Source organism: Coregonus lavaretus, assembly GCF_964263955.1.
Source record: "Coregonus lavaretus genome assembly, chromosome: 10".
Lineage (NCBI taxonomy): Eukaryota > Metazoa > Chordata > Actinopteri > Salmoniformes > Salmonidae > Coregonus > Coregonus lavaretus.
The window spans coordinates 58,370,623-58,396,111 of record NC_139997.1 but is presented as its reverse complement, the minus strand read 5'-3'; the positions used below and the strand labels follow the sequence as shown (position 1 = coordinate 58,396,111).

Here is a 25,489-nt window from a genome sequence, read left to right as displayed (position 1 = left end):
ACCCGATCACCCGGTACAAAAACCAGGGCCTCACTATGGTGGCGGTCAGCGTTGGCCTTCTGGCGACGCGCGGCGCGCAGGAGGTGAACGTGAGCAGCCTTCCAAGTCTCCTCCGCACGCCGAAACCAGTCATCCACCGCAGGAGCTTCGGTCTGGCTTGGATGCCACGGTGCCAGAACCGGCTGATAACCTAAGACACGTTGAAATGGAGTTAGGTTAGTGGAAGAGTGGCAAAGAGAGTTCTGGGCATATTCGGCCCATGGCAAGAACACCAACCACTCCCCTGGCCGGTCCTCTCTATGGGTCCTTTGAGTAACCATCGTGACTGGTGCTGTAACTTCCCTAACGAACCCTGTCCCTAATGGTCGACTGTCAATTGCTTTGATGGGCAGTGGAGTGGATAGGGGAACCAATGGAATACCTAGACTTAGAGCTAATGACCTGTCCATAAAGTTCCCAGCTGCGCCTGAATCGACCAGCGCCTTACACTGGGAAACTACGGGGTAGTCAGGGAAGGTGACGTGTATGGTGCAGTGTGCAGTAGAAGGCTCTGACCAAGTGTGGATTAGCGCTACCTGGGGTGATGTGAAAGTGGCGGACACCTTCTCCCGCTCCGATGGAGCCGGGCTGATGTTCACGAAGTAGAGGTCCAGCTGCAGGAGGAATCCCTGGCAGCGGGCAGCCATCCCGTCAAACTCCCTCGGTCGGGATAGATGAATCCCTCGGGGTGTTGGTGTGTGGGTGGCCGGATCCGGTCGCTCAGCTGGTCCCGACGGGTCGGGTCCTCCCCTCTCCAGGCGTTGGACGACCTGGAGAACCCGATCCATCGCTTCGCCCAAGCTGGCTAGCATCCTGGAATGCTTGTGGACCCGTGCCACGACTCCAGGCATGGGCTCTTCTCCTGCTGACTCCATGGTGGGTGTGTGATTCTGTGGTGATGTGATTTGAAGGAGTCAGGCACAGGAGGGTAAATCACAGAATAACAGGTTTATTCCGTTGACACAGCGGTACGAAGCAATGCATCAAACACTCCAGTGCGGAAAATACAGCGCACTGGAAACAACAAGGCACACGGGTGAATATCCCGGTGATACAAAATACAAAGAGCTCCATTGAGCTAAACTAACCTCCACAATAAACAATCACACATAAAGACAAGGGGGCAGAGGGAACACTTATACAGGTACTGATGAGGGGAATTGAAACCAGGTGTGTGTAATAAACAAGACAAAACAAATGGAATGATGAGATGAGGAGCGGCAGTGGCTAGAAGACCGGTGACGACGAACGCCGAAGCCTGCCCGAACAAGGAGAGGAGGCAGCTTCGGAGGAAGTCGTGACACCCCCAAAACGCAAGTTATTAGCCTTATGAACATAGAAACTTGGTTGCAGTTTCTATGCTCCAATGATAAAAAATGTAATACATCTTTAATACTGCTAAACCGAATGTGTTGATAGGTGTCAAGTTATATGGCTACAATTTGATTGTTTGAAGTGTAATTTTATGATTACTTTCAAAAAAGTTATTGTTTAAAGACCCGAAAAAGCTATTGTTGACCTTTTATTTTTCTAAATAAATATTGTCTATTTGTCCACTACTCAGATTATATTTTGGCCCACCAATACCAACATTTCGAGCACCCCTGGTTTAGACAAACCCTCAATGTTGCAAATGCTAGGCTACAAGCATTGGGAAATAATGTCTTGCCGCTTTTTTCCAGGGGAGATTAAGTTTATGAATGGCCTGACTGGGCAGTGGCACAGTTGATGCTCATTGACAATTTAAATGGAACTGTTAACCAGCATTACCCGGGGATTGTGGTGAATAACTCCCTGCTATCAACCAATCAGCATCCAAGATCCAAACAACCCATTTAGATGGCTGGCTAGATTACCTTACCCTGCAATCTAAAAAGGTGCTAATTGAGTGACTGTGGAAGTGGAAAACTGCTGATGCACAATACAATTTAGAAATTGCACCTTGTGTATTCTACTTTTCTAACTCTTAACAGTATGTTGAGACCCCGACTGAGTTCCTAAACTTCTCTTTTTTGGGGGGTCGGGGGCCCTACGGGGCCCTACACGCAGCGCATAGTCTGCGTATAGGAAGAGGCAGGTAGCACATGCACAGAACACATACACAGGAATCACATAGGCCTATAGGTAGCACATGCACAGAACACATACACAGGAATCACATAGGCCTATAGGTAGCACATGCACAGAACACATACACAGGTACTTTGATTGAAGGGGAAATCTGCAGTTGCTACATCCATTTTTTGACTTATAAATTAATAATATATACAGTTTGATTCTTGAAGAATATAACTTATAAATGCCTCATTAGCTTAGTTCAACTGTCGTAGCCCATGATAACCCAAAATATTAGCTTGTATTATTCCAATGTTTGTAAACAATGTTAATTTAAACAAACACTTTATAGCCTCAAAACATGGTTAAAACTTTAATTTGGATGTCATGGATGGTCAGTCCCTGGATGGTCAGTCCTTGCATCCATAGCTCTGTCTATGAATTTGAGAATGGTAACATTTGCCCATCCCTCAGCTTTTTGCAAAACAGAGGTGGGGTGTCTTCCTTGTAATTGTTTCAACTTCGCATTTTACATTTAATGTGTTTACATCATAGAATTCCATATTGAATCCTATGTAAAGAAATGTAATAGGATCTGTGTGGTTTACATGTTCAAAAGAGCTGAAAACCCAGGTGTTTTAATCGGTTTATGCTTAGATTACGACCTTACTCTGATAAACATAATTAGAGTAAGGCATTAAAATTACTAATGCCAAACTCGGAGTATTGCCATAATCAGATAAATATTGAAATATTAGTGTGCATGTAAACCCACCCAACCTTGGTCTGTAGGAAACATATGGCTCATCTATTTGCATTTAAGACAGAGTTTTATTAAGCATGGGATAGTGTGTTGTTGGGTAAAACCATACTTCCAATATACAATGCAGTAATAACCTGATAGACAATTAGCACAGACAAGTTAAATTCCTTTGGCAGCCGTGTTACCATATGTCACTTCAAAATAATAGAATTACAGGACATAATTATAGTTACATCATTAATTCACAGTTATAGTAGCCTATGTGGATTGAAAAGCACCCCCGTTCAATTTCTCTGCATTTAAATTTTATTGGGACAACAAAGCACAAAAATGGTCACTTCAAAATTATTTCAGCGCTATAAACATCACCTATAAAAGTGCATTATCTGAAGTAAGTTTATAGAAAGGTTATAGCTCAGATTATAACTCAGATTATAGTTTTGGAATATTTTGTGCTCATTGGAGTACATTGGTTCATCAGCAGATGGTGAGGTGGTGGGTGTTGGTCTGGGATGAACTATCGTCCCTCCATGCTGAACCTCCAGTCCTCCTTACATACATTATCCCTTTTGTAAAGGATAGAAATGTTCTGGTCCCTCCAAGGATCATATAGTATATTTTGGGCACTGAACCGTACCGTACCTACTGTATGTGTCGCTTTAAAGTGGGTTCAGCTCTGTGATCCTTTGGCACCATTTGGTTTTCCATCTACGGTATTCAAAATGTTCAATAGGGTCACTGAGCTTTTGTGTTACAGGGTATCATAATGTTCCATAGGCTGTGTGTTTTCCATGTTAATGGCCACGTGGAGGGGGAGTGGTCCTGGGGATGGGTAGGGTGGGGGAGGCCCTGGGTGACAGCCTGGGTGGCTTGCTTGGGGAGCAAGCTATGGTCTGTCAGTGGTCCTGGGGTTGGCCAGGGAGGTGAGGGTGGGCGAGGCCCTGAGCCTGGGTGACCGCCTGGGTGGCCTGCTCTGGCACCAGGCTGGGGTCTGTCAGGATGGACGTGGAGGTGCTCAGGAGACGGAGTGAACTAAGGACCGCTGAGGAGAGGATCAGGTAACAGGGAGATGAAGAAAGATTAGACAGACACACAGAGTAACACTTGGTGACTAACTGACAGACAGACAGATAAACACACAGACAGATAGACCAAAAACGAGATGACTAACAGACAGACAGACAGACTAGATGACGAACTGATAGTCATTGAAGCTGGTGATGTTGAACTCACTGGGTCTGAGGGCAGGCAGAGAGCAGTGCTGGTCCAGCCAGGACAGAGTGGTGCGACACAGATCCTCTACACTGGCTGTGGATACCATCCCGTTATATGACTCAAACAAGGGCTCTATGATGATGCTGAACTGAGCCCGTGTTTAGGAAAGCACCATTCTGACTCATGTATTATTATGAGACATACATACACATGATACAATTTACAATATATGATTCAAAATATACATATACATACTTCTGATTGGCTGTTCATATGTGCGCTACTAGTCAAACCAGACCATTCGTTTATCTTTTTCCAAATACAGTAGCTGCGATTGACTGATCTTGTCTGGTGCAATGTAAACAATGTCGTATCTATAAAATAAAATAAAAGACCATCTAGAGCTCCAGAAAAAGTACATTATTTGAAAGAAAACAAATACTATTTGAACCCAGGTCTGGATCTAACACTGAATCTACGCTTCTCCTAACTGTCCTATCACTGAGTTTAAGGATACGATCCAGAACTTCCAGTTCTGTAGTGTCTGTGCCCGGACGTACTCTCTGAACTTCTCCCTCATGTGGTCGAAGCGTTGGCGGGTGATGGGCACACCAGTGGCAGGCAGCTGCTGCTGGCACACACTGAATCGGAAAGAGAAGTGGTATGATCACATAGACACATGCGTACTTGACAAACACACACACTCAGATTCTGTTTAATGTGTTTCAAGACGGTGGTCTTACTTGATGGCAGAGTTGAGGAGCAGAATTTCGTCCCTGAGTCTCTGAGCCTCCTCATGTAGCTGAGTTCTCTCCTGCTGCATCTTGCTGATGTACTCGGCTGTCTTATGTAGCGTTGTGGCCTTGCTGATCTGGGACACGGGACAGAGCACAGAGACAATAATGTAGATACATAATGTTCCATTTATTTATTCTATTTCTATGGGACAAAGGGGTTACTGCTGGGCAACACCACACTGATTCTCATGCTGTGTGTTTGGAATAGTGGTAGGATATGATTGCTGAAACCATTGTATGTTACTGTAACTGAGGTGATTGGGGTTGATAACAGTTCCTAAATACCGCTCATTGCAGCTTCCTATCCTCTACACCCCTATGACTTGTGTTGTGTAGTAGGCATTTCCATGTAAAAACCCGCATGAGCACTAATATGAAGTTCATAGTAGCACATAGAAGTTGGTGTCAAATGAATGATAAGAGTCTATATATTTGAGAAATTAAGGCATATAAAAACAATCAACCATTTTCCAAAAACATAGAAAAAAGCAAAGGCCTTGATTTCTGGTCAAACAGTTGGAAAAGGGGTCTTAGAAAACATCTAGCAGCAAAAGTCTTAAAAAGTATTAGAAATGCATAAAAACACAATAATGCTGAAGTAAAGAGCCCTGCCAACTAATATCAACATTTATAGTTAGTTTTGCAGAAATTATTTGTCTTCTGTGACCAAAAAACCACATATCTTTAAGATATTTTCTAATTTCTCTCCCTCATGAGGAGGGAAGATAATGAAAGTTCACAGAATTAACAAGTAAAGGTAGACCTACCAATTAGCAATAGTGTTTATACTGATAACAATTTGGTTTGTGATTTATTAAGTGATTAAAATGCATCATTCTGTTACCAGATCAGTAACAGAATGACCAAAAATCAGTAACAGAATGACTGCAACTGAATTGCCTACAATGGGAATTCATAGTAGTTACAAACCACAGTTGGGCCACCTGCTACTGTCCTCCCTTCCACTGGCATACTGTTATGTTCACCTCATAACTGTTTTCTTTCTCTTTCTGTAACATGGTAGTTAAAGCAAGAGTGTGAAAACAGTCTAGACAACCCCTCCCTCTCTCTCCCAGTCTCTCTTCTCTCTCTCTCTCTCCAGTTAATGTCACCTCTCCCGGCTCTTACTGACAACTACTCATGAGCCCACTCTCTTTCCATTTACTGTAACCAGCCTGTGCATCGACCGACACGGGACATCCATGGACGTTGAAAAGTAGTTGAAATTTGGTCAGTCCAAATCTGAACCAATCATAGACGTCTGTTTCACAAGTTTGGACAGCACAGCACTGTACAGTACAGTAAAGAAAAGTAGAGTATAGGTCAGTACAATATAGTACAGTACTGTACTGTACATTAGAGTTTAGTACAGTACAGCACACTAGAGTAGAGTACAGTATAATCTACTGTATTGTACTGTACTTTACTGTACTGTACTGAATTTTTTTAAACTCAAGTTGTCATATCATAGCTGACACCCCATTCCTTCTGCAGACATCTTTGAATCTTTATTCAGAGTAGATATTTAACTGAGTTTTTGAAAAACGTGGTCACATAAAAAATTGAGGGAGATTTTACCGTCATTCTGTTCATCAAGTTAATTAGTTTTTGTAAAATGTTCTGTGGAAATTGTTACAAGTAGTCCTGGTGCATAGAGGTGTATGGTTTGTTTAACTTTGCTATCAACGGTTTTTGTTTGGCATACTTTTTAAAGTGAAAAAGTCTCAGCGTCATTCTGTTCCAGTGGAATTGCCACAGTGCAGACTTCCACTGTAACCTACCTTTATTCTTTTATAGCTTGGATATCCTACTGCAGTACTTACCTTTATACTTGGCTGAGAGCTTAGTGTGGTGACGAGACTGTGCAGAGTATCAAAGCCTAGTTTGATGTTGAAACGTCTCTTCTGCTCAGCAGAGATGTGAGTTATCCTCCTGGTCTCTGTCTGCAACAGACACACACCTCATAGATCAGGAACTGTATGCTTATACATTGAGATTGTCAACATCTATCGATTGACGGTCTTGTCAACACAGACACTATTCATCTCTCTAACACTGGTGGAGCGCAATGAAGAATGGTGCCGTTTTACAGGCTCCTAACCAACTGTGCTATTTTGTGTGTTTTTTCGCATTGTTTGTAACTTATTTTGTACACAATGTTGCTGTTACCGTCTCTTATGACAGAAAAGAGCTTCTGGATATCAGAACAGCGATTACTCACCTCGAACTGGACGAAGATTTTTTATTTCATGAGTCTGACGCGAAGGATATACTGCTTCTCTGAGACCAGGCCCAAATCCCTATCATTCACGTAAAGAAAATATGTAAATACAGGGGGCGGAGATCGGGATGCCTTGTGAGAATTTGTCTGCAAGTGGGTAACACACCTCTACCATCCGTTCTATTGGCCAACGTGCAATCACTGGAAAATAAACTGGATGACTATCCTACCAACGGGATATTAAAAACTGTAATATCTTATGTTTCACGAGTCGTGGCTGAACGACGACACGGATAATATACAGTTGTCTGGGTTTTCCGTGCATCGGCAGGACAGAACAGTAAGACGAGGGGTGGTGGTGTGTGTCTATTCGTCAATAACAGCTGGTGCATGATGTCTAATATTAAAGAAGTATTGAGGTATTGCTCTCCTGAGGTAGAGTATCTCATGATAAACTGTAGTCCACACTATCTACCAAGAGAGTTTTCATCTGTATTTTCCGTAGCTGTCTATTTACCACCACAAACCGACGCTGGCACTAACACCGCACTCAACGAGCTGTATAAGGCCATAAGCAAACAAGAAAATGCTCATCCAGAATCGGTGCTCCTAGTGGCCTGGGACTTTAATGCAGGCAAACTTAAATCCGTTTTACCCAATTTCTACCAGCATGTCACATGTGCAACCAGAGGAAAATAAACTCTAGACCACCTTTACTCCGCACACAGAGACACATACAAAGCTCTCCCTCGCCCTCCATTTGGCAAATCTGACCATAATTCTCCATGTTCCGGGATTCATCCAATGACATTGAGGAGTATACCACCTCAATCACCGGCTTCATCAATAAGTGCATCGACGACGTCATCCCCACAGTGACCGTACGTACATATCCCAACCAGAAGCCATGGATTACAGGCAACATCCGCACCGAGCTAAAGGCTAGAGCTGCCGCTTTCAAGGAGTGGGACACTAATCCGGACGCTTATAAGAAATCCCGCTATGCCCTCAGACGAACCATCAAATAGGCAAAGCGTCAATAAAGGACTAAGACTGAATCCTGCTACACCGGCTCTGACGCTCGTCGGATGTGGCAGGGCTTGCAAACTATTATGGACCACAAATTGAAACCCAGCCGCGAGCTGCCCAGTGACGCAAGCCTACCATACGAGCTAAATGCCTTTTATGCTCTCTTCGGGGCAAGCAACACTGAAGCATGCATGAGAGCACCAGCTGTTCCGGACGGCTGTGTGATCGCGCTCTCCGTAACCGATGTGAGCAAGACCTTTCAACAGGTCAACATTCACAAGGCCGCAGGGCCAGACGGATTACCAGGTTGTGTACTCAGAGCATGTCTTCACTGACATTTTCATCCTCTCCCTGACCGAGTCTGTAATTCCTACATGTTTCAAGCAGACTACCATAGTCCCTGTGCCCAAGAAAGCAAAGGTAACCTGCCTAAATAACTACCGCCCGTGGCACTCACGTCGGTACCCATGAAGTGCTTTGAAAGGCTGGTCATGGCTCACATCAACATCATCATCCCGGAAACCCTAGACCCACTCCAATTCACATATCGCCCCAACAGATCCACAGATGACGCAATCTCAATCGCACTCCACACTGCCCTTTCCCACCTGGACAAAAGGAACACTTATGTGAGAATGCTGTTCATTGACTACAGCTCAGCGTTCAACACCATAGTGCCCACAAAGCTCATCACTAAGCTAAGGACCCTGGGACTAAACACCTCCCTCTGCAACTGGATCCTGGACTTCCACACAGGCCACCCCCAGGTGGTAAGGGTAGGCAACAACACATCTGCCACGCTGATCCTCAACACGGGGGCCCCTCAGGGGTGCGTGCTTAGTCCCCTCCTGTACTCCCTGTTGGAGTCGTGCCGGGAGAGCACGACTCCAACACCCTCATTAAGTTTGCTGACGACACAACAGTGGTAGGCCTGATCACCGACAACGATGAGACAGCCTATAGGGAGGAGGTCAAAGGCAAGAGAAAGGAGCAAGACAAAGGAGCTGATCATGGACTACAGGAAAAGGAGGGCCGAACACGCCCCCATTCACATCGACAGGGCTGCAGTGGAGTGGGTCGAGAGTTTCAAATTCCTTGGTGTCCACATCACCAATGAACTATCATGGTACAAACACACCAAGACAGTAGTGAAGAGGGCACGACAACACCTTTTCCCCCACAGGAGACTGAAAAGATTTGGCATGGGTCCCCAGATCCTCAAAAAGTTCTACAGCTGCACCATCAAGAGCATCCTGACCGGTTACATCACCGCCTGGTATGGCAACTGCTCAGCATCCGACCGTAAGGCGCTACAGAGGGTAGTGCGTACGGCCCAGTACATCACTGGGGACAAGCTTCCTGCCATCCAGGACCTATATACTAAGAGGAAGGGCCAACAAATTGTGAAAGACTCCAGTCACCCAAGTCATAGACTGTTCTCTCTGCTACCGCACGCCAAGCGGTACCGGAGTGCCAAGTCTAGGTCCAAAAGGCTCCTTAACAGCTTCTACCCCCAAGCCATAAGACTGCTGAACAATTAATCAAATGGCCACCCCGACTATTTACATTGACACCCTTTTGTTTTTACACTGCTGCTACTCGCTGTTTATTATCTATGCATAGTCACTTTACCCCTACCTACATGTACAAATTACCTCGACTAACATGTACCCCCGCACATTGACTCGGTACCGGTACCCCCTGTATATAGCCTCGTTATTGTTATTTTATTGTGTTACTTTTTATTTTTTACTTTAGTTTATTTAGTAAATATTTTCTTAACTCTATTTCTTGAACTGCATTGTTGGTTAAGGGCTTGTAAGTAAGCATTTCACTGTAAGGCGTACCTGTTGTATTCGGCGCATGTGACAAATATAATGTGATTTGATTTGGAAAAGAACACATAAGGCGTCTGATAACCAGACCTTGAGTTCAATTTAGGAAAGACATAATAGGAACTTACCTTTCCCTTTCAGTCTTTTGTTTATTCATCATTGTCTTTCTATCAGACAGTAGCTTTGAGTAATGAATGGTCAAGTTGTTTTTGCTTACCTTGTTTGACTCCATTTTGGAATGTCCAGGTAAGGAGTGTGGAGACTCAGTGTTGGATGCCCTCTCTAGAAGGTTGGTTGGGGACATCTGGCCTGAGTGTCCCGAGAAGCTCACTATAAACAAACAAACAAACAAACAAAGAGGAATGGCTTACTTTGCTTTACAACCACACATGACATGTTAACATTTTTACATGAAATTATGTTCATCGCTTTATTATCCTTAATTACCTGTTAAGCTAGTTCTCTCAGAACCGTAGATCTGTACAGGGGAGAGTTTTTCTGTCTTGGGGATGAGGAGGGGTGTGTTGGGGTGTGTTGAGCCCTGGGTGAGGAGAGCAGAGACGGCAGATCCGTGGGAGGTACTAGCGTATAGCCCGGCGTTGCCCTGGGTGGACGTCTGGCAGTGAATTGGTGCCAGAAGTGGGATCCCTGAGGACCAGGGAGACCCAGGCTGAAGCTGAGATCCAGACCCTCCTCCGATACGCATGCTGCTACTAGAATGCTGAACCAAACACATTATCTGATTAAAAGTAGAACTGTAACCTGCAGTAAAGGTTTGAATTATGTCTTTGAAACTCACACCTGTGTTAACTAAAGAAACTATATTGGCCTTACTGGAGAGTTGGGAGAGCTTGACCTGTGCCCTTTGGTTCCTACTAAAGTTGCATCGAATCCCAGCGTTGGTTTGCCTAAAAACAAGATGGTCAAAAGTGAACTGTGCGGAGGTAAAACAAACGTACAATGGTTTAAAGTGGTTAATGGTTATGTAAGACAGTGATAGTGGATAATGGTGAATACAAGACCAAGAGTGTTGGAACGGCATGTGCATCAGTTTATCACTGCAGTATGAAAGTATGATGAAGGAAAAAACAAGAGAAAGAATGTACTCACGTTCTTGTGTGCTGGAGGACAGTAGTTTCGCCAGGAAGCTGGTCTGGGGGGGAGCCGACTGAGGGGTGGACAGACGGGACCCCATCTGCACCCCCCCCGCTGTCTTCTGCTTGTGCTTCCCCCTTTTACCACCTTCCACACCCGGCTGCTGTGGGGCTGAGAAGCAGTGGGGAGGTACACCGAGAGAGGGTAGTGCCGGGGCCGAGACCACGGACGAGTACCCCTGAGAGAGGCAGGATGTTGGGGAGTACATGTCTCCCGTGGTGGAGTACCCGTGATGACCCTGGGGGTCCGATCCCAGGATACTGCCACCCATAGTGGATCCTGTGTGGGTGATGACGGTAGAGGTCACTGAGCTGGCAGTGGTGGTGTGGTAACCGTATTTGTGACAGGGAGGCGGATACAAAAAGGTTCCGTCTCCCGGGGAGACGGGCTGCTGTTGTATGTTGGTGGTTGCGATGGGGACGGTGGCGCCGGGGTAAGTCTGGTGTCCATAGGAGGGCTTGGCCCCTGATACCATGCTGGGTGTATGGTACTCGCTGTGGTAATCCTGTTGTTGGTGACCTTTGAACTTGGGGTTGTTAGTGGGGTTGAAGGTCATGTCAGAGGTCAGGGGTTGTCTGTGGTAGCCAGGGTCTGACAGAGAGTTGGATGAGGAGGGCTGAGACAGGCTGTCAGATGAGAGGTTGGACTGGAAGAGAGATTCATTGTAAGTTTAATTAATCATGACTAAAACAATTTTGGCTACAATTTATATTATAACCAATCACTTTAACAGTAAAAAGCCTCCACAAACTATGTGATGAAAACACAGGAACACAAAACAAACAATACATAGTCCAGGCAATATGTGCCAAATTTGATGTGAATGGTTTACATTTTCATCACTTTTCGGTCCCCTAACAGTGGAAGAACAACAGTTTCCAAAGTGACAAGCGAAGTGCTTAGCTACTGTACCTGAGCTATTTGAGTGTCGACGTGTGGCTGTGGAACGGTGACCACAGGGCTGAACACAGAGGGGAAAGTCCCGCTAGAGGAGCTCTCAAAGTAGCCACAGTCAGCATAAGCAGCCTGCTCCAACGACTGGCCTCGGTAGCTCATAAAGATATCTAACACAGGACAGGAAAAAAAGACAATTGTCAACCCTACACTCTTAGAAAAAAGGTGTTCTAATCCCCGAGCCGACTAGGTGAAAAATCTGTCGATGTGCCCTTAAGCAAGGCACTTAACCCTAATTGCTCCTGTAAGTCGCTCTGGATAAGAGCGTCTGCTAAATGACGTAAAATGTAAATGTATGCCCCACCCACTTGAGGATCTGTCTTTTTCAGCCATCTATCTCCTGTGTTTGAGGGGTGCAAAATCCACTTGTCACTTAAATCTCGCTGGATTGATTGCTTTCATTGTACTTCTGTAACTCTTTGATACTCTTGTTTATGCCTGACGTTTTTTCCCGTTAACGTTACGAAATGTTTGTAATGACCTGTCAAACACACCCTGGTAATGGCTGAAATGGGCTCAATGGAATACATTGTTTTACTGTTGAATCTATAGGAACGCTAAAGCTTTGTCAGCGATGAAACACACCGTCTCGACACTTACATCACAAGAAAGAGAAGAAAGATAACTTTATTTTGATGGGTGTTCATTTTTTTGTGGAATTGAAAAAAGTAATAATTTAATACAGTTTAAATGTTTACAAATTAGATGCGCAAAATTGAAAGCAACTTCCGAAAATGAACACTCGGATTATAGTGATATTTTGTCTGATCTTGCAAACAATGTAAAGTATGTTTAGATAGGTGTAATCTAGAGCCAAGCGTGTTGATTTTTTATCTGAGAGTATCCTGCTATTGACACACTTCTTGAATTATGCAAAAGAACATGACAACAGTAATTAATGAGGCAGTCTAGACAGTGCAGGTAGGGTAGACAGAGCAAGTGTTTGGTGGTTGCAGCCATGTCCCACCCCTTTATGTTAATGTGTTCATATATGCAAATACAGCTACCATATTTATGCAAATCAGGCGCATGTAATTTAATTTATTTTAACACAAAATATACAAAACATACCTGATACAATAAGAAAATGTATATATGAGTGCATTCTAATAAAAAAGGTGAAATATGACAATAAAATGAATACCTGAATTCCCACAAACATCCCTGAACTTTAATTATTTGTCCGTTCCAGTACATTTGTTTATGTGCTATAGTTATGTCAATATCTGATGGATTATAAAAAATAAAAAAAAGTTTTAAAAAGTATCTTCATCCATTGTCCAACTGTTGCATTTATTAGAGTTGTTTTTAAAACCTTTTAACAATTTTGATGACTGTTGCTACTGCTATTAGTTGCACTATGTCACAGACTTTGAAGGAAAGATCACACCTGAACCATATTGATGAATCAACATGCTGTCAATAAAACACATCTGCAGTCATGGCAAGTACAATGTCTGTACTGAATAATGCACATGTAGGGGCCTAATTTCTGTGCAAATGGATAAAAAAGTACGAAAAAGTATGAAACTGTATGCACTCACTACTGTAAGTCGCTCTGGATAAGAGCGTCTGCTATATGACTAAAATGTAAAATGTAAATAAATAAATACATTTTATATTTTAATCAAGTCTATTCTAGACTATTCTGTGTACATCAGTCAGTATTATGTTTGCCTGTCTGTTGCTTACTCAGGAAAGGCGTCTGATCCATTACATCATTCTATGGTCTGATCTGCTTGTGGCGTGATGATGACCTCATAGAATCTGACTGGGTGGGCTTCCAGAGTATGTCTGCCCTTGCCAGCGGTCACATGACTCATCATAAAACAACGTGCCCACTGCCAACTTCGCAAGGAACTGTAATACTGTACCAAATGGACAGATATTTTGTCCACCTCGCATTAAATGCTTTTCAAGCAGAATACGGTATACCCTTTCAGGACAAATACTGTAAAGCACAGCAGCCAAAGAAAAGAAACACGTGAGTACATCACTGCACCGTGATACTGGCCCAAGCCCATTGTTGTCAATCCCTTATTTAGTTGTTTGTATCATTTTAACCCTATTCAATTCCCACCTCTATGATTACAACATTCTGTGACTCTTTTGCACAGCAGGTACCAGGAAATTATTTCAGGGAAATCAGGAAATCGTTTTTTAAGTTTAAAACATATTGAACCAAATAATGTCCTTCCCCACTGAATGCAATATTTCAAGGGAATACCTGTTAAGATATGAAAAAAGCCCACAAAATCTAGCATAATTCAAGCAATTACATGTAGTACATTTTCAGAGATAATTTACAAGAATACTTACCATTACGAACCTTAATTCCTTAGCAATACGAACCTTAATTCTTTAGCAATACGAACCTTAATTCTTTAGCAATACGAACCTTAATTCTTTAGCAATACGAACCTTAATTCTTTAGCAATACGAACCTTAATTCCTTAGCAATACGAACCTTAATTCTTTAGGAATACGAACCTTAATTCTTTAGCAATACGAACCTTAATTCCTTAGCAATACAAACCTTAATTCTTTAGCAATACGAACCTTAATTCTTTAGCAATACGAACCTTAATTCTTTAGCAATACGAACCTTAATTCTTTAGCAATACGAACCTTAATTCCTTAGCAATACGAACCTTAATTCTTTAGCAATACGAACCTTAATTCTTTAGCAATACGAACCTTAATTCCTTAGCAACACGAACCTTAATTCTTTAGCAATACGAACCTTAATTCCTTAGCAATACGAACCTTAATTCTTTAGCAATACGAACCTTAATTCCTTAGCAATACGAACCTTAATTCCTTAGCAATACGAACCTTAATTCCTTAGCAATACGAACCTTAATTCTTTAGCAATACGAACCTTAATTCCTTACCAATACGAACCTTAATTCCTTAGCAATGTGAACCTTCAAGAAGGTTCAAGAAGACACTGTATCAGTGGGCAACTCTACTCTAATAACTGAGGATCATACCCACTCACACCAACCAGGTATGACATACAACCTGAGATCAGTGACCAGTGCCGTAGCTTTGTTTCCTCCCGTCTCTGTCACATCATGGCATGGTGTATGTTGTGACACAGTCACATGGAGGGACGGGAGGGGAGTCTCTATTTGTGTGTCCGTTAGTTAAACACAATGGCCCTGACAAGCACCCTGGCACCCAGCTGACCCTGGTGACGGAGGCAGAAAGCTAATCCCTAAGGACCCTGCTGCCAAAGGTCCCTGGTACTGGCAGGGCCATAAGAACAGACTGTGAGGAACATGCTCATGCCAATACCATTGACAACCCACTGTACAGGGGGCTACAGTACTGATATGTAGAGGGAAGAAATGCAGCACTGACCAATATATAATTATCAAATCAATATGGCAGTCTAGGGCATATTACTAGCCTAGGAAGTGATCAAGCTGAGAGTTGCAACAACGCAATAAAGAGTCCCTGTAATAAACAATGTTATCCTCTACTCAAACCACCGGAGAAGAAAATAAATCATACTACCTTCCAGCATCTCCCCATCTCCATCTCTTCATCCCTCTATTGTCTGTCCCTCCTTCCTTTTATCTCTCCATCTCTTCATTCCTCTATTGTCTATCCCTCCTTCCTTTTATCTCCCCATCTCCATCTCTTCATCCCTCTATTGTCTGTCCCTCCTTCCTTTTATCTCTCCATCTCTTCATCCCTCTATTGTCTATCCCTCCTTCCTTTTATCTCCCCATCTCCATCTCTTCATCCCTCTATTGTCTGTCCCTCCTTCCTTTTATCTCTCCATCTCTTCATCCCTCTATTGTCTGTCCCTCCTTCCTTTTATCTCTCCATCTCTTCATCCCTCTATTGTCTATCCCTCCTTCCTTTTATCTCCCCATCTCCATCTCTTCATCCCTCTATTGTCTGTCCCTCCTTCCTTTTATCTCTCCATCTCTTCATCCCTCTATTGTCTATCCCTCCTTCCTTTTATCTCTCCATCTCTTCATCCCTCTATTGTCTGTCCCTCCTTCCTTTTATCTCTCCATCTCTTCATCCCTCTATTGTCTATCCCTCCTTCCTTTTATCTCCCCATCTCCATCTCTTCATCCCTCTATTGTCTATCCCTCCATCCTTTTATCTCCCCATCTCCATCTCTTCATCCCTCTATTGTCTATCCCTCCTTCCTTTTATCTCTCCATCTCTTCATCCCTCTATTGTCTATCCCTCCTTCCTTTTATCTCCCCATCTCTTCATCCCTCTATTGTCTATCCCTCCTTCCTTTTATCTCTCCATCTCTTCATCCCTCTATTGTCTATCCCTCCTTCCTTTTATCTCCCCATCTCCATCTCTTCATCCCTCTATTGTCTATCCCTCCATCCTTTTATCTCCCCATCTCCATCTCTTCATCCCTCTATTGTCTATCCCTCCTTCCTTTTATCTCTCCATCTCTTCATCCCTCTATTGTCTATCCCTCCATCCTTTTATCTCCCCATCTCTTCATCCCTCTATTGTCTATCCCTCCATCCTTTTATCTCCCCATCTCCATCTCTTCATCCCTCTATTGTCTATCCCTCCATCCTTTTATCTCCCCATCTCCATCTCTTCATCCCTCTATTGTCTATCCCTCCATCCTTTTATCTCCCCATCTCCATCTCTTCATCCCTCTATTGTCTATCCCTCCATCCTTTTATCTCCCCATCTCCATCTCTTCATCCCTCTATTGTCTATCCCTCCTTCCTTTTATCTCTCCATCTCTTCATCCCTCTATTGTCTATCCCTCCTTCCTTTTATCTCTCCATCTCTTCATCCCTCTATTGTCTATCCCTCCATCCTTTTATCTCCCCATCTCTTCATCCCTCTATTGTCTATCCCTCCTTCCTTTTATCTCTCCATCTCTTCATCCCTCTATTGTCTATCCCTCCTTCCTTTTATCTCTCCATCTCTTCATCCCTCTATTGTCTATCCCTCCTTCCTTTTATCTCTCCATCTCTTCATCCCTCTATTGTCTATCCCTCCATCCTTTTATCTCTCCATCTCTTCATCCCTCTATTGTCTATCCCTCCTTCCTTTTATCTCTCCATCTCTTCATCCCTCTATTGTCTATCCCTCCATCCTTTTATCTCTCCATCTCTTCATCCCTCTATTGTCTATCCCTCCTTCCTTTTATCTCTCCATCTCTTCATCCCTCTATTGTCTATCCCTCCTTCCTTTTATCTCTCCATCTCTTCATCCCTCTATTGTCTATCCCTCCTTCCTTTTATCTCTCCATCTCTTCATCCCTCTATTGTCTATCCCTCCATCCTTTTATCTCTCCATCTCTTCATCCCTCTATTGTCTATCCCTCCTTCCTTTTATCTCTCCATCTCTTCATCCCTCTATTGTCTATCCCTCCTTCCTTTTATCTCTCTATCTCTTCATCCCTCTATTGTCTATCCCTCCTTCCTTTTATCTCTCCATCTCTTCATCCCTCTATTGTCTATCCCTCCTTCCTTTTATCTCTCCATCTCTTCATCCCTCTATTGTCTATCCCTCCATCCTTTTATCTCCCCATCTCTTCATCCCTCTATTGTATATCCCTCCATACTTTTATCCCTCCATCTCCATCTCTTCATCCACTGGGCCCCTTTGCCACGTGTTGCGTTTAACCACATGCGCTTCCACTTCCTTATTCTACTGTGCCACAACCCAGCCTCTGACCTCCTGCTCAACCCTGACATGGCACACACACAGGGGACACAGAACAGAGAGCCCAGCCCAGGGGTGTCACTCACAGAGGAATCCCTAACTCAATAATGTAATAATACATGCCAAAATATTCATTTTCATATGGGTGGCCCCAGCTGCATATTTAGAAGAGAAACCCTAAATATAAATCGATGACAAACCGCAGATTGAAGATGCATACCTGGCTATCTGCTTAACTGGCAGAGTCATTTTGGCTATATGCAGTGATTCAGTATGTGACATCTACTGTATGTGAAAAACTCTTCTTGTAGCTCTAACTCTCTTCGACAGAGTACATAAGTCCAATCTATATATACGTAAAGACACTGATAAAGTAGCATTTCTAACTTTTTATCAGGAGCTTCAATCGTTTCTGTTCCTTAGACTTCTGGTCACAACATCTGTCCATCAGATTGCCCTACACATATAGTTACCCACTGGGCACAAACTGGTTAAATCAACATTGTTTCAACGTAATTTGCCAACGTACGTGGAAAATACATTGATTTGAAAAAAGTCGTCAACGTAAACTGTTGTTTTGAAGTTGAAATTTCAATCACAGGATTATGTCATCACAGTAACCAATTTTCAACCTAGACAAACCATGCATAAAATATGTTGAATTTGTACCTTTGAAACTTGGGCTTCTTGCGGTCAATTTGCAGTCTACAAACTATTTTTAACTATGATGCAGCCCCCTGACCATTCGCTCAAGAAAAAATTGCACGACAAAGCCTATTCCCCCTCAGGAGACTGAAAAGATTTGGCACAAATTGTCAAAGACTCCAGCCACCCTAGTCATAGACTGTTCTCTCTGCTACCGCACGGCAAGCGGTACCGGAGTGCCAAGTCTAGGTCCAAAAGACTTCTCAACAGCTTCTACCCCCAAGCCATAAGACTCCTGAAAAGCTAATCATGGCTACCCGGACTATTTGCACTGCCCCCCCACCCCATCCTTTTTACGCTGCTGCTACTCTGTTATATATTTATGCATAGACACTTTAACTCTACCCACATGTACATATTACTTCAACTATCTCAACTAGCCGGTGCCCCCGCACATTGACTCTGCACCGGTACCCCCCTGTATATATAGCCTCCCTACTGTTATTTTTTTTCTGGAATTTTCCAAGCTGTTCAAAGTCACAGTCAACATAGTGTATGTAAACTTCTGACCCACTGGAATTGTGATACAGTGAATTATAAGTGAAATAATCTGTCTGTAAACAATTGTTGGAAAATTACTTGTGTCATACACAAAGTAGATGTCCTAACCGACTTGCCAAAATGATAGTTTGTTAACAAGAAATGTGTGGAGTGGTTGAAAAACAAGTTTTAATGACTCCAACCTAAGTGTATGTAAACTTCCGACTTCAACTGTATCAACATTTGAAGGAGAAGTATCTTCTGCTTGGATAGTTCCATCTGTGCCACTAACTTAGTCTGGCTTAAATTCCAGTTTGTCTACAAATGAATCATTTATATGTTGGATTCATGTCTCCATCTTTGAATGATTTGATTTAGTCCTATTGTTTAACTTAGATGTTTGGTCACTGGCATAAAATATACATCTCCTTCAAATGTTGATATTTGGTTGTATTGACAACCAAACACAATTCAATATTACTTTTGCAATACAGTAAAATACCCTAAAGTTAAGGCTATCTTACAAACTAATGTACCTGTATTTATTCAATGTTAAAATGAGTAACATCCATGGCTACATTTTGAGGTTAGTATAACTATAAATGTCTTCTTATGTAATCATAAGCGTGCATGTTCAAGATAGCATGCAAAGGTCGCAGGTCTGTGGTCGTCACAATTGCTATAATAATCTGTGCAGACCCTTGAACAGCATTGATCACTTGCACTATGTACTTTTAATGTAATCTCAACTGCAATCCAGGTCTTTTGGTTGTGCTATTAGATGAAGCACAGTGATAACACATTACATTGTTGAATAAATACAAAGAATCTGACATTGTTTTTCCATTTCAATTTTGTTGTGCTTTCAGAAGGTTGAAAAAATAGTGATAACACATTGGGAATTCAACAAACTTCTGGCTGTCTTTTTGAGTCTGTGAATAAAGGTTGAAATCTCATTGATCAACATCTCAACCAAATATTACCCAAATGTCCATGTTGAAAAGACATGGTGTGCCCAGTGGGAAGTGTTTCTGTCCCCTGTCTCAAGCACATTTTGTGCTTAGAAGGACTGTCAAGTCTACTATTTGTTAAGAAGGACAGCAAAATAATTTGATTATATGTACAAGGTATGGCAATCACCAATGGTGTGTAGGCATATCAAACTAAAGACAGAGCACGCTTACAAGCAGCACTGCCACTAGATATCTTGCCGGGCCAGCTGCAGCTCGCTTTAAGAGATCGAAGAAGTCATTCCATTTACATTTGAGTCATTTAGCAGACGCTCTTATCCAGAGCGACTTGGTCATGAAAGAAACGTCTGAGCCAGCCAGGAACGGATCGGGTAGACCTGACAGTGTGTAAACCGCTAGAGAAATCCAGCACACACACACACTCACAATACCTGGGATATCCATGAAGTCGTCTAGATTGGGCTGCAGTGGGGTGAGACCTGGCTGGATCATGTCAGCATTGCTGGTGTACGCTGAGGGGGGATGAAGTAGAACACTACTGTCACATACAGAGAAACATACCAGAGACAGGGAGAGAGTGGGTGTGGGCCTCTGTTTGCATCTTTAGCCTCATTTATTTATTTGCAAGTTCCTCATTTGTTGGGCGGTTTTCTTTCCTGCATTATTGTCTCACATGACCATAGGTCGGATAAATAGTAAGCGGAGTATTCTGTTATTTTTGTCGATCAAATAAAAAGAAGAAGACAAAATGTTGAATTTCGTAGGGATTTGTATCATAGTGTTACAAGTATCATAGACAGGGCTTCTGTAGGGCTTCTGTAGACACTATAAGGGTTCCTCTAAGTATAATAGACGTAGGTAGATAAGTAGTTTACAGGTAAGTAGAATGGTCGTTGTGGTGTGGTACTCACTGTTGTGCCGGTCGTTGGCCCACGGGCAGGGCTTCTGGGTCATGGTGAACAGGGTGTCAGAGATGTCGGACAGAAAGCAGTCCAGGTCAAACATGTGGACCTCCTCTGGCATGACCTCAGGCTCCTGGTACATCTGACTGGACCATTTCTTCAGCTCCGCCCTGCAGATCTGACCCTGGACACAGTGGGGTGGGGACAACATGAAGGCTCTGTTCCAATGCTCTAAAATGTATCCTTCCTTCCTCCCTTCCTTGAAGAAATCACTGATCTAAAAAGGCTCTATCTCAATTCATCTTTATGCACTTCCTCCCATACTATATCCTCACCTCCTTCTCAAAACCCTTTGAAGAAGAAGGTCAGAAGGGAGAGCCCTTGGACCTTCTCCTCCAATAGGGTTGAGAAGGAGGCGCAGAGAGAAGGTGCAAGGAAACACGGAAAGATGAGTTGAGATAGAGCCGAAGAGGGGACACCCAAATTGAGATGTCAAGAGACAAATTGCATCTCTAAACCTGGTCCTCACACTAGAGGGCACTAACAACAACGCTACAGGAAGTAAGACGAGTGCAGGAGTACAGTACAAGAATTGACAGGGGTAGATGAAGAAGACTGGCAAACATCACATTAGAATATAGAGTAAATCCAATAGAAAGTCATTCACAGCTTGTCATGTGATTTTAACCACTCTGAAACTATGAAAAAAATATTTAAAATGGCCAATTGTCTTAATTCTAAACAAATGCAAGAACATGAAAATCAACTAAAATCTAATCGAAATCCAAACAAAATGTACTAAATGTACTAAACTCAGACAAAAACAACTGAACAATAATCTAACTTCACTTGCCTCCCTCAATGTTTCCAATAATGTCAAATTCTGCTATTCAGCCACAGTATTTGGAAGCCAAAGGTTAAATATAGGAAATATCCTTCATGAAGTCCCCCAAGCACATCCAATAATCATATAAATATTCACGATCACTCACAGCTAATCCAGTCTCTGTCTGCTCTCTATGTTACACCGTCATGTCCTAACCTTTTAATATTCAGTCCCAAACCAGGGGAGATATTTATAGAAAAGCCCTGAATGAGGCGGAAATTACTTTTGATTACGTTTCACCTAACAACAAACCCCCTGTTTACACCTTTTTGTTTTTTTCATTCACAGAAAGGGAATTATAGCATAGATGTGCTGAGTGCGCCGTGTGTACGTGCCGGAAGGAAGTGTGGGTTGGCGAATGTGTGTGTGGGTGCGCAAGATTAGGTGTGAAAGTGGATTTGCGATATTGTGCAAAAACACTAGCCCCTACCTGGTTCCATTATTCTTTATGTTTATTCATTTCTTAATTTTAATGTCCCTCCATGTTTATTCATTTCTTAATTTTAATGTCCCTCCATATAATGAGAGCAGCAGTCTATTGTCCCTGACCTAATTCTGTCAGTCACACATTCACGTGCAGACGGACAGACATGAAGAGAGACCCCCGGCGCAATGGGACGCATGGACGCAATGAACCTCAGAGAAAATACAGAAGAAATACTAACTATCCTATTCTGTCACTTCTACCTGTTTTATTCAGTTATTCTTCACATGCTATTTACCTCCACTTTCCCTCCAATTTTTCACAACAATAACTGCAATATTTAATCTATATAAATTGTGATAATGTCCTAATATTAAGCCAGTAATTAACCACTTACACTCATGGAAATTGGCCTATATGGATAGGGACACATTTAAATGTTTCTAACAGAAGAACTATGTGCATTTTACATTTACTGTACTTTTGACAGCATTTGTCAATAACGGCATCTGAAAATACTCTGGATACATTCAGTAACATAATAAGAATATTCATTGAAATGTTGGATGATAAGAAAAAAGGATTATAAGGGTTTGAGAGAGATTTTACTGAGTTACAGTTCATATAAGGGAATCAGTCAATTGAAATGAATTCATTAGTCCCTAATCTATAGATTTCACGACTGGGAATACAGATATGCATCTGTTGGTTACAGATACCTTGAAAGAAAGGTAGGAGCGTGGATCAGAAAACCAGTCAGTATCTGGTGTGACCACCATTTGCCTCATTCAGCGCAACACATCTCCTTCACATAGAGTTGATCAGGCTGTTGATTGTGGCCTGTGGAATGTTGTCCCACTCCTCTTCAATGGCTTTGCGAAGTTGCTGGATATTGGCGGGAACTGCAACACGCTGTTGTACACGTCGATCCAGATCATCCCAAACATGCTCAACGGGTTACATGTCTGGTGAGTATGCAGGCCATGGAAGAACTGGGACATTTTCAGCTTCCAGGAATTGTGTACAGATCCTTGCGACATGGGGCTGTGCATTATCATGCTGAAACATGAGGTGATGGCCTCAAGATCATCGTCACGGTATCTCTGTGCATTCAAATTGACATTGATAAAATGCAAATGTGTTCATTGTCCGTAGCTTATGCCTGCCCATACCATAACCTCACTGCCACCATAGGGCACTCTGTTCACAACGTTGACATCCGCAAACCGCTCGCCCACACGACGCCAGACACGCTGTCTGCCATCTGCCCGGTACAGTTAAAACCGGGATTCATCCATGAAGAGCACACTTCTCCAGCGTGCCAGTGGCCATCGAAGGTGAGCATTTGCCCACTGATGTCACTTACGACGCCAAACTGCATTCAGGTCCAAACGCTGGTGAGGACGCACGCAGATGAGCTTCCCTGAGACGGTTTCGGACAGTTTGCGCAGAAATTATTCGGTTGTCTCCTGAGTGGCGCAGTGGTCTAAGGCACTGCATCGCAGTGTTAACTGTGCCACTAGAGATCCTGGTTCGAATCCAGGCTCTGTCGCAGCCGGCCGCGACCGGGAGACTCATGGGCGGCGCACAATTGGCCCAGGGTTGGGGAGGGAATGGCCGGCAGGGATGTAGCTCAGTTGATAGAGCATGGCGTTTGCAACGCCAGGGTTGTGGGTTTGATTCCCACGGGGGGCCAGTATAAAAAAAAAGATGTATTCACTAACTGTAAGTCGCTCTGGATAAGAGCGTCTGCTAAATGACGTAAATGTAAATGTAAATGTGGTTGTGCAAACCCACAGTTTCATCAGCTGTCCGGGTGGCTGGTCTCAGAAGATCTCGCAGGTGAAGAAGCCAGATGTGTAGGTCCTAGGCTGGCGTGGTTACACGTGGTCTGTGGTTGTGAGGCCGGTTGGACGTACTGCCAAATTCTCGAAAATGACGTTGGAGGCGGCTTATGGTAGAGAAATTCAGTTCTCTGGCAACAGCTTTGGTGTACATTCCTGCTGTCAGCATGCCAATTGCACGCTCCCTCAAAACTTGAGACATCTGTGGCATTGTGTTGTGTGACAAAACTGCACATTTTAGAGTGATCTTTTATTGTCTCCAGCACAAGGTGCACCTGTGTAGTGATCATGCTGGTTAATCAGCTTCTTGATATGCCACACCTGTCAGGTGGATGGATTATATTGGCAAAGGAGAAATGCTCACTCACAGGGATGTAAACAAATGTCTGCACAACATTTGAGAGAAATACGCTTTTTGTGCGTATGGAACATTTCGGGGATCTTTTATTTCAGCTCTTGAAACATGGGACCAACACGTTACATGTTGCGTTTATATTTTTGTTCAGTGTAATTTCAATGCACTTTTCTGACTCAAGGAAAGAGCCTTCAACTATCATACAATTACTGTTGCTGTTTACGCAATCCAAAAACGTTCCATTATAAATCGCAATCTGGGTCAGGTGGTCATCATTTGAAAGCTTATTATATTGCCAACATGGCTAGCTAGGTAAGTAATAAAATATGATCTTACAGTGTTAGGCTTTCAAAAGGCACTGCAGACAAAACAAATTGTAATTTTGGTGCGCATAGAATGGAGTCAACCCACTAAGCACGTCTTTTGGACCTTTTTTTGATGGGGTCTGGACCGGCATTGATTTCAGCATCCACGGACGTAGATTTTTGGTCCGGTCCGGACAAAATCTGAACCAATCATAGACGGCCTTGATTTCAATGTCCACAGACGTCTGGTCCAGACCCGCCTATATTTGGGCCAAACAGACAAATATAATTGGTTCAGATTTGGTCCGATCCGTACAGGCCTTGATTTGGGCTAACATAGACGTCTATGGTTGGTTCAGATCTGACCTGGGCCGGCCTTAACCTCAACGTCCACAGACGTGCCGGCCTATATCTGGCTCAAACATAGACATTCAGAATATGACCGGACCAAATCTGAACCAATCATAGACATCTATGTTTCACAAATCTATGCAAACTGGTATTGCTCCTAAATATTAAAAAATTGACAAAGTTATTCCCCTCTATCAATCTGGGGATCCAATATATTTTACAAATTATCTCCCAATGTCAGTGGGTGCTGTAGGTGGGTGTGGTGCAGGAATCAGATGCAGAACGCAGAAAGATAAGTCCAATAGACTTTAGTGAACAGCACACTCAAATTCACGAGTCAAACGCCCGGAGGCGAGAAAGTCCGCACACAGGCGAAAACCAAAAGGCGCACAAAACAGTGCGTAAATAACCTCCTAAACACAGAGGAGGAAAATACGAAATGCACAAGGCAAACAGTAGCGCACAAAACACGACAGCGAAACAATAACACACAAACACAGACACACACAACGAGAACTAAATAGAACAGT

The 25,489-nt window shown here is 43.1% G+C and overlaps 1 protein-coding gene across 1 annotated transcript in view; it reads right to left on the bottom strand.

Annotated features, from left to right (window-relative positions):
- Nucleotides 1-967: 967 nt before the first annotated feature.
- Nucleotides 968-25,489, bottom strand: part of LOC311136562 (carbohydrate-responsive element-binding protein-like) — a 42,268-nt gene continuing 17,746 nt past the window's right edge. The window contains exons 6-17 of the mRNA XM_084170745.1: nucleotides 20,804-20,978; nucleotides 20,324-20,404; nucleotides 12,022-12,173; nucleotides 11,065-11,755; nucleotides 10,789-10,862; nucleotides 10,402-10,675; nucleotides 10,172-10,284; nucleotides 6,693-6,812; nucleotides 4,816-4,943; nucleotides 4,590-4,713; nucleotides 4,091-4,220; nucleotides 968-3,899 (exon numbers count right to left, since the gene is read on the bottom strand). Of these exons, the coding sequence (XP_084026871.1) occupies nucleotides 3,754-3,899; nucleotides 4,091-4,220; nucleotides 4,590-4,713; nucleotides 4,816-4,943; nucleotides 6,693-6,812; nucleotides 10,172-10,284; nucleotides 10,402-10,675; nucleotides 10,789-10,862; nucleotides 11,065-11,755; nucleotides 12,022-12,173; nucleotides 20,324-20,404; nucleotides 20,804-20,978 (2,208 nt within the window). The 3' untranslated portion in view covers nucleotides 968-3,753. The remainder of the gene's footprint in view (nucleotides 3,900-4,090; nucleotides 4,221-4,589; nucleotides 4,714-4,815; nucleotides 4,944-6,692; nucleotides 6,813-10,171; nucleotides 10,285-10,401; nucleotides 10,676-10,788; nucleotides 10,863-11,064; nucleotides 11,756-12,021; nucleotides 12,174-20,323; nucleotides 20,405-20,803; nucleotides 20,979-25,489) is intronic.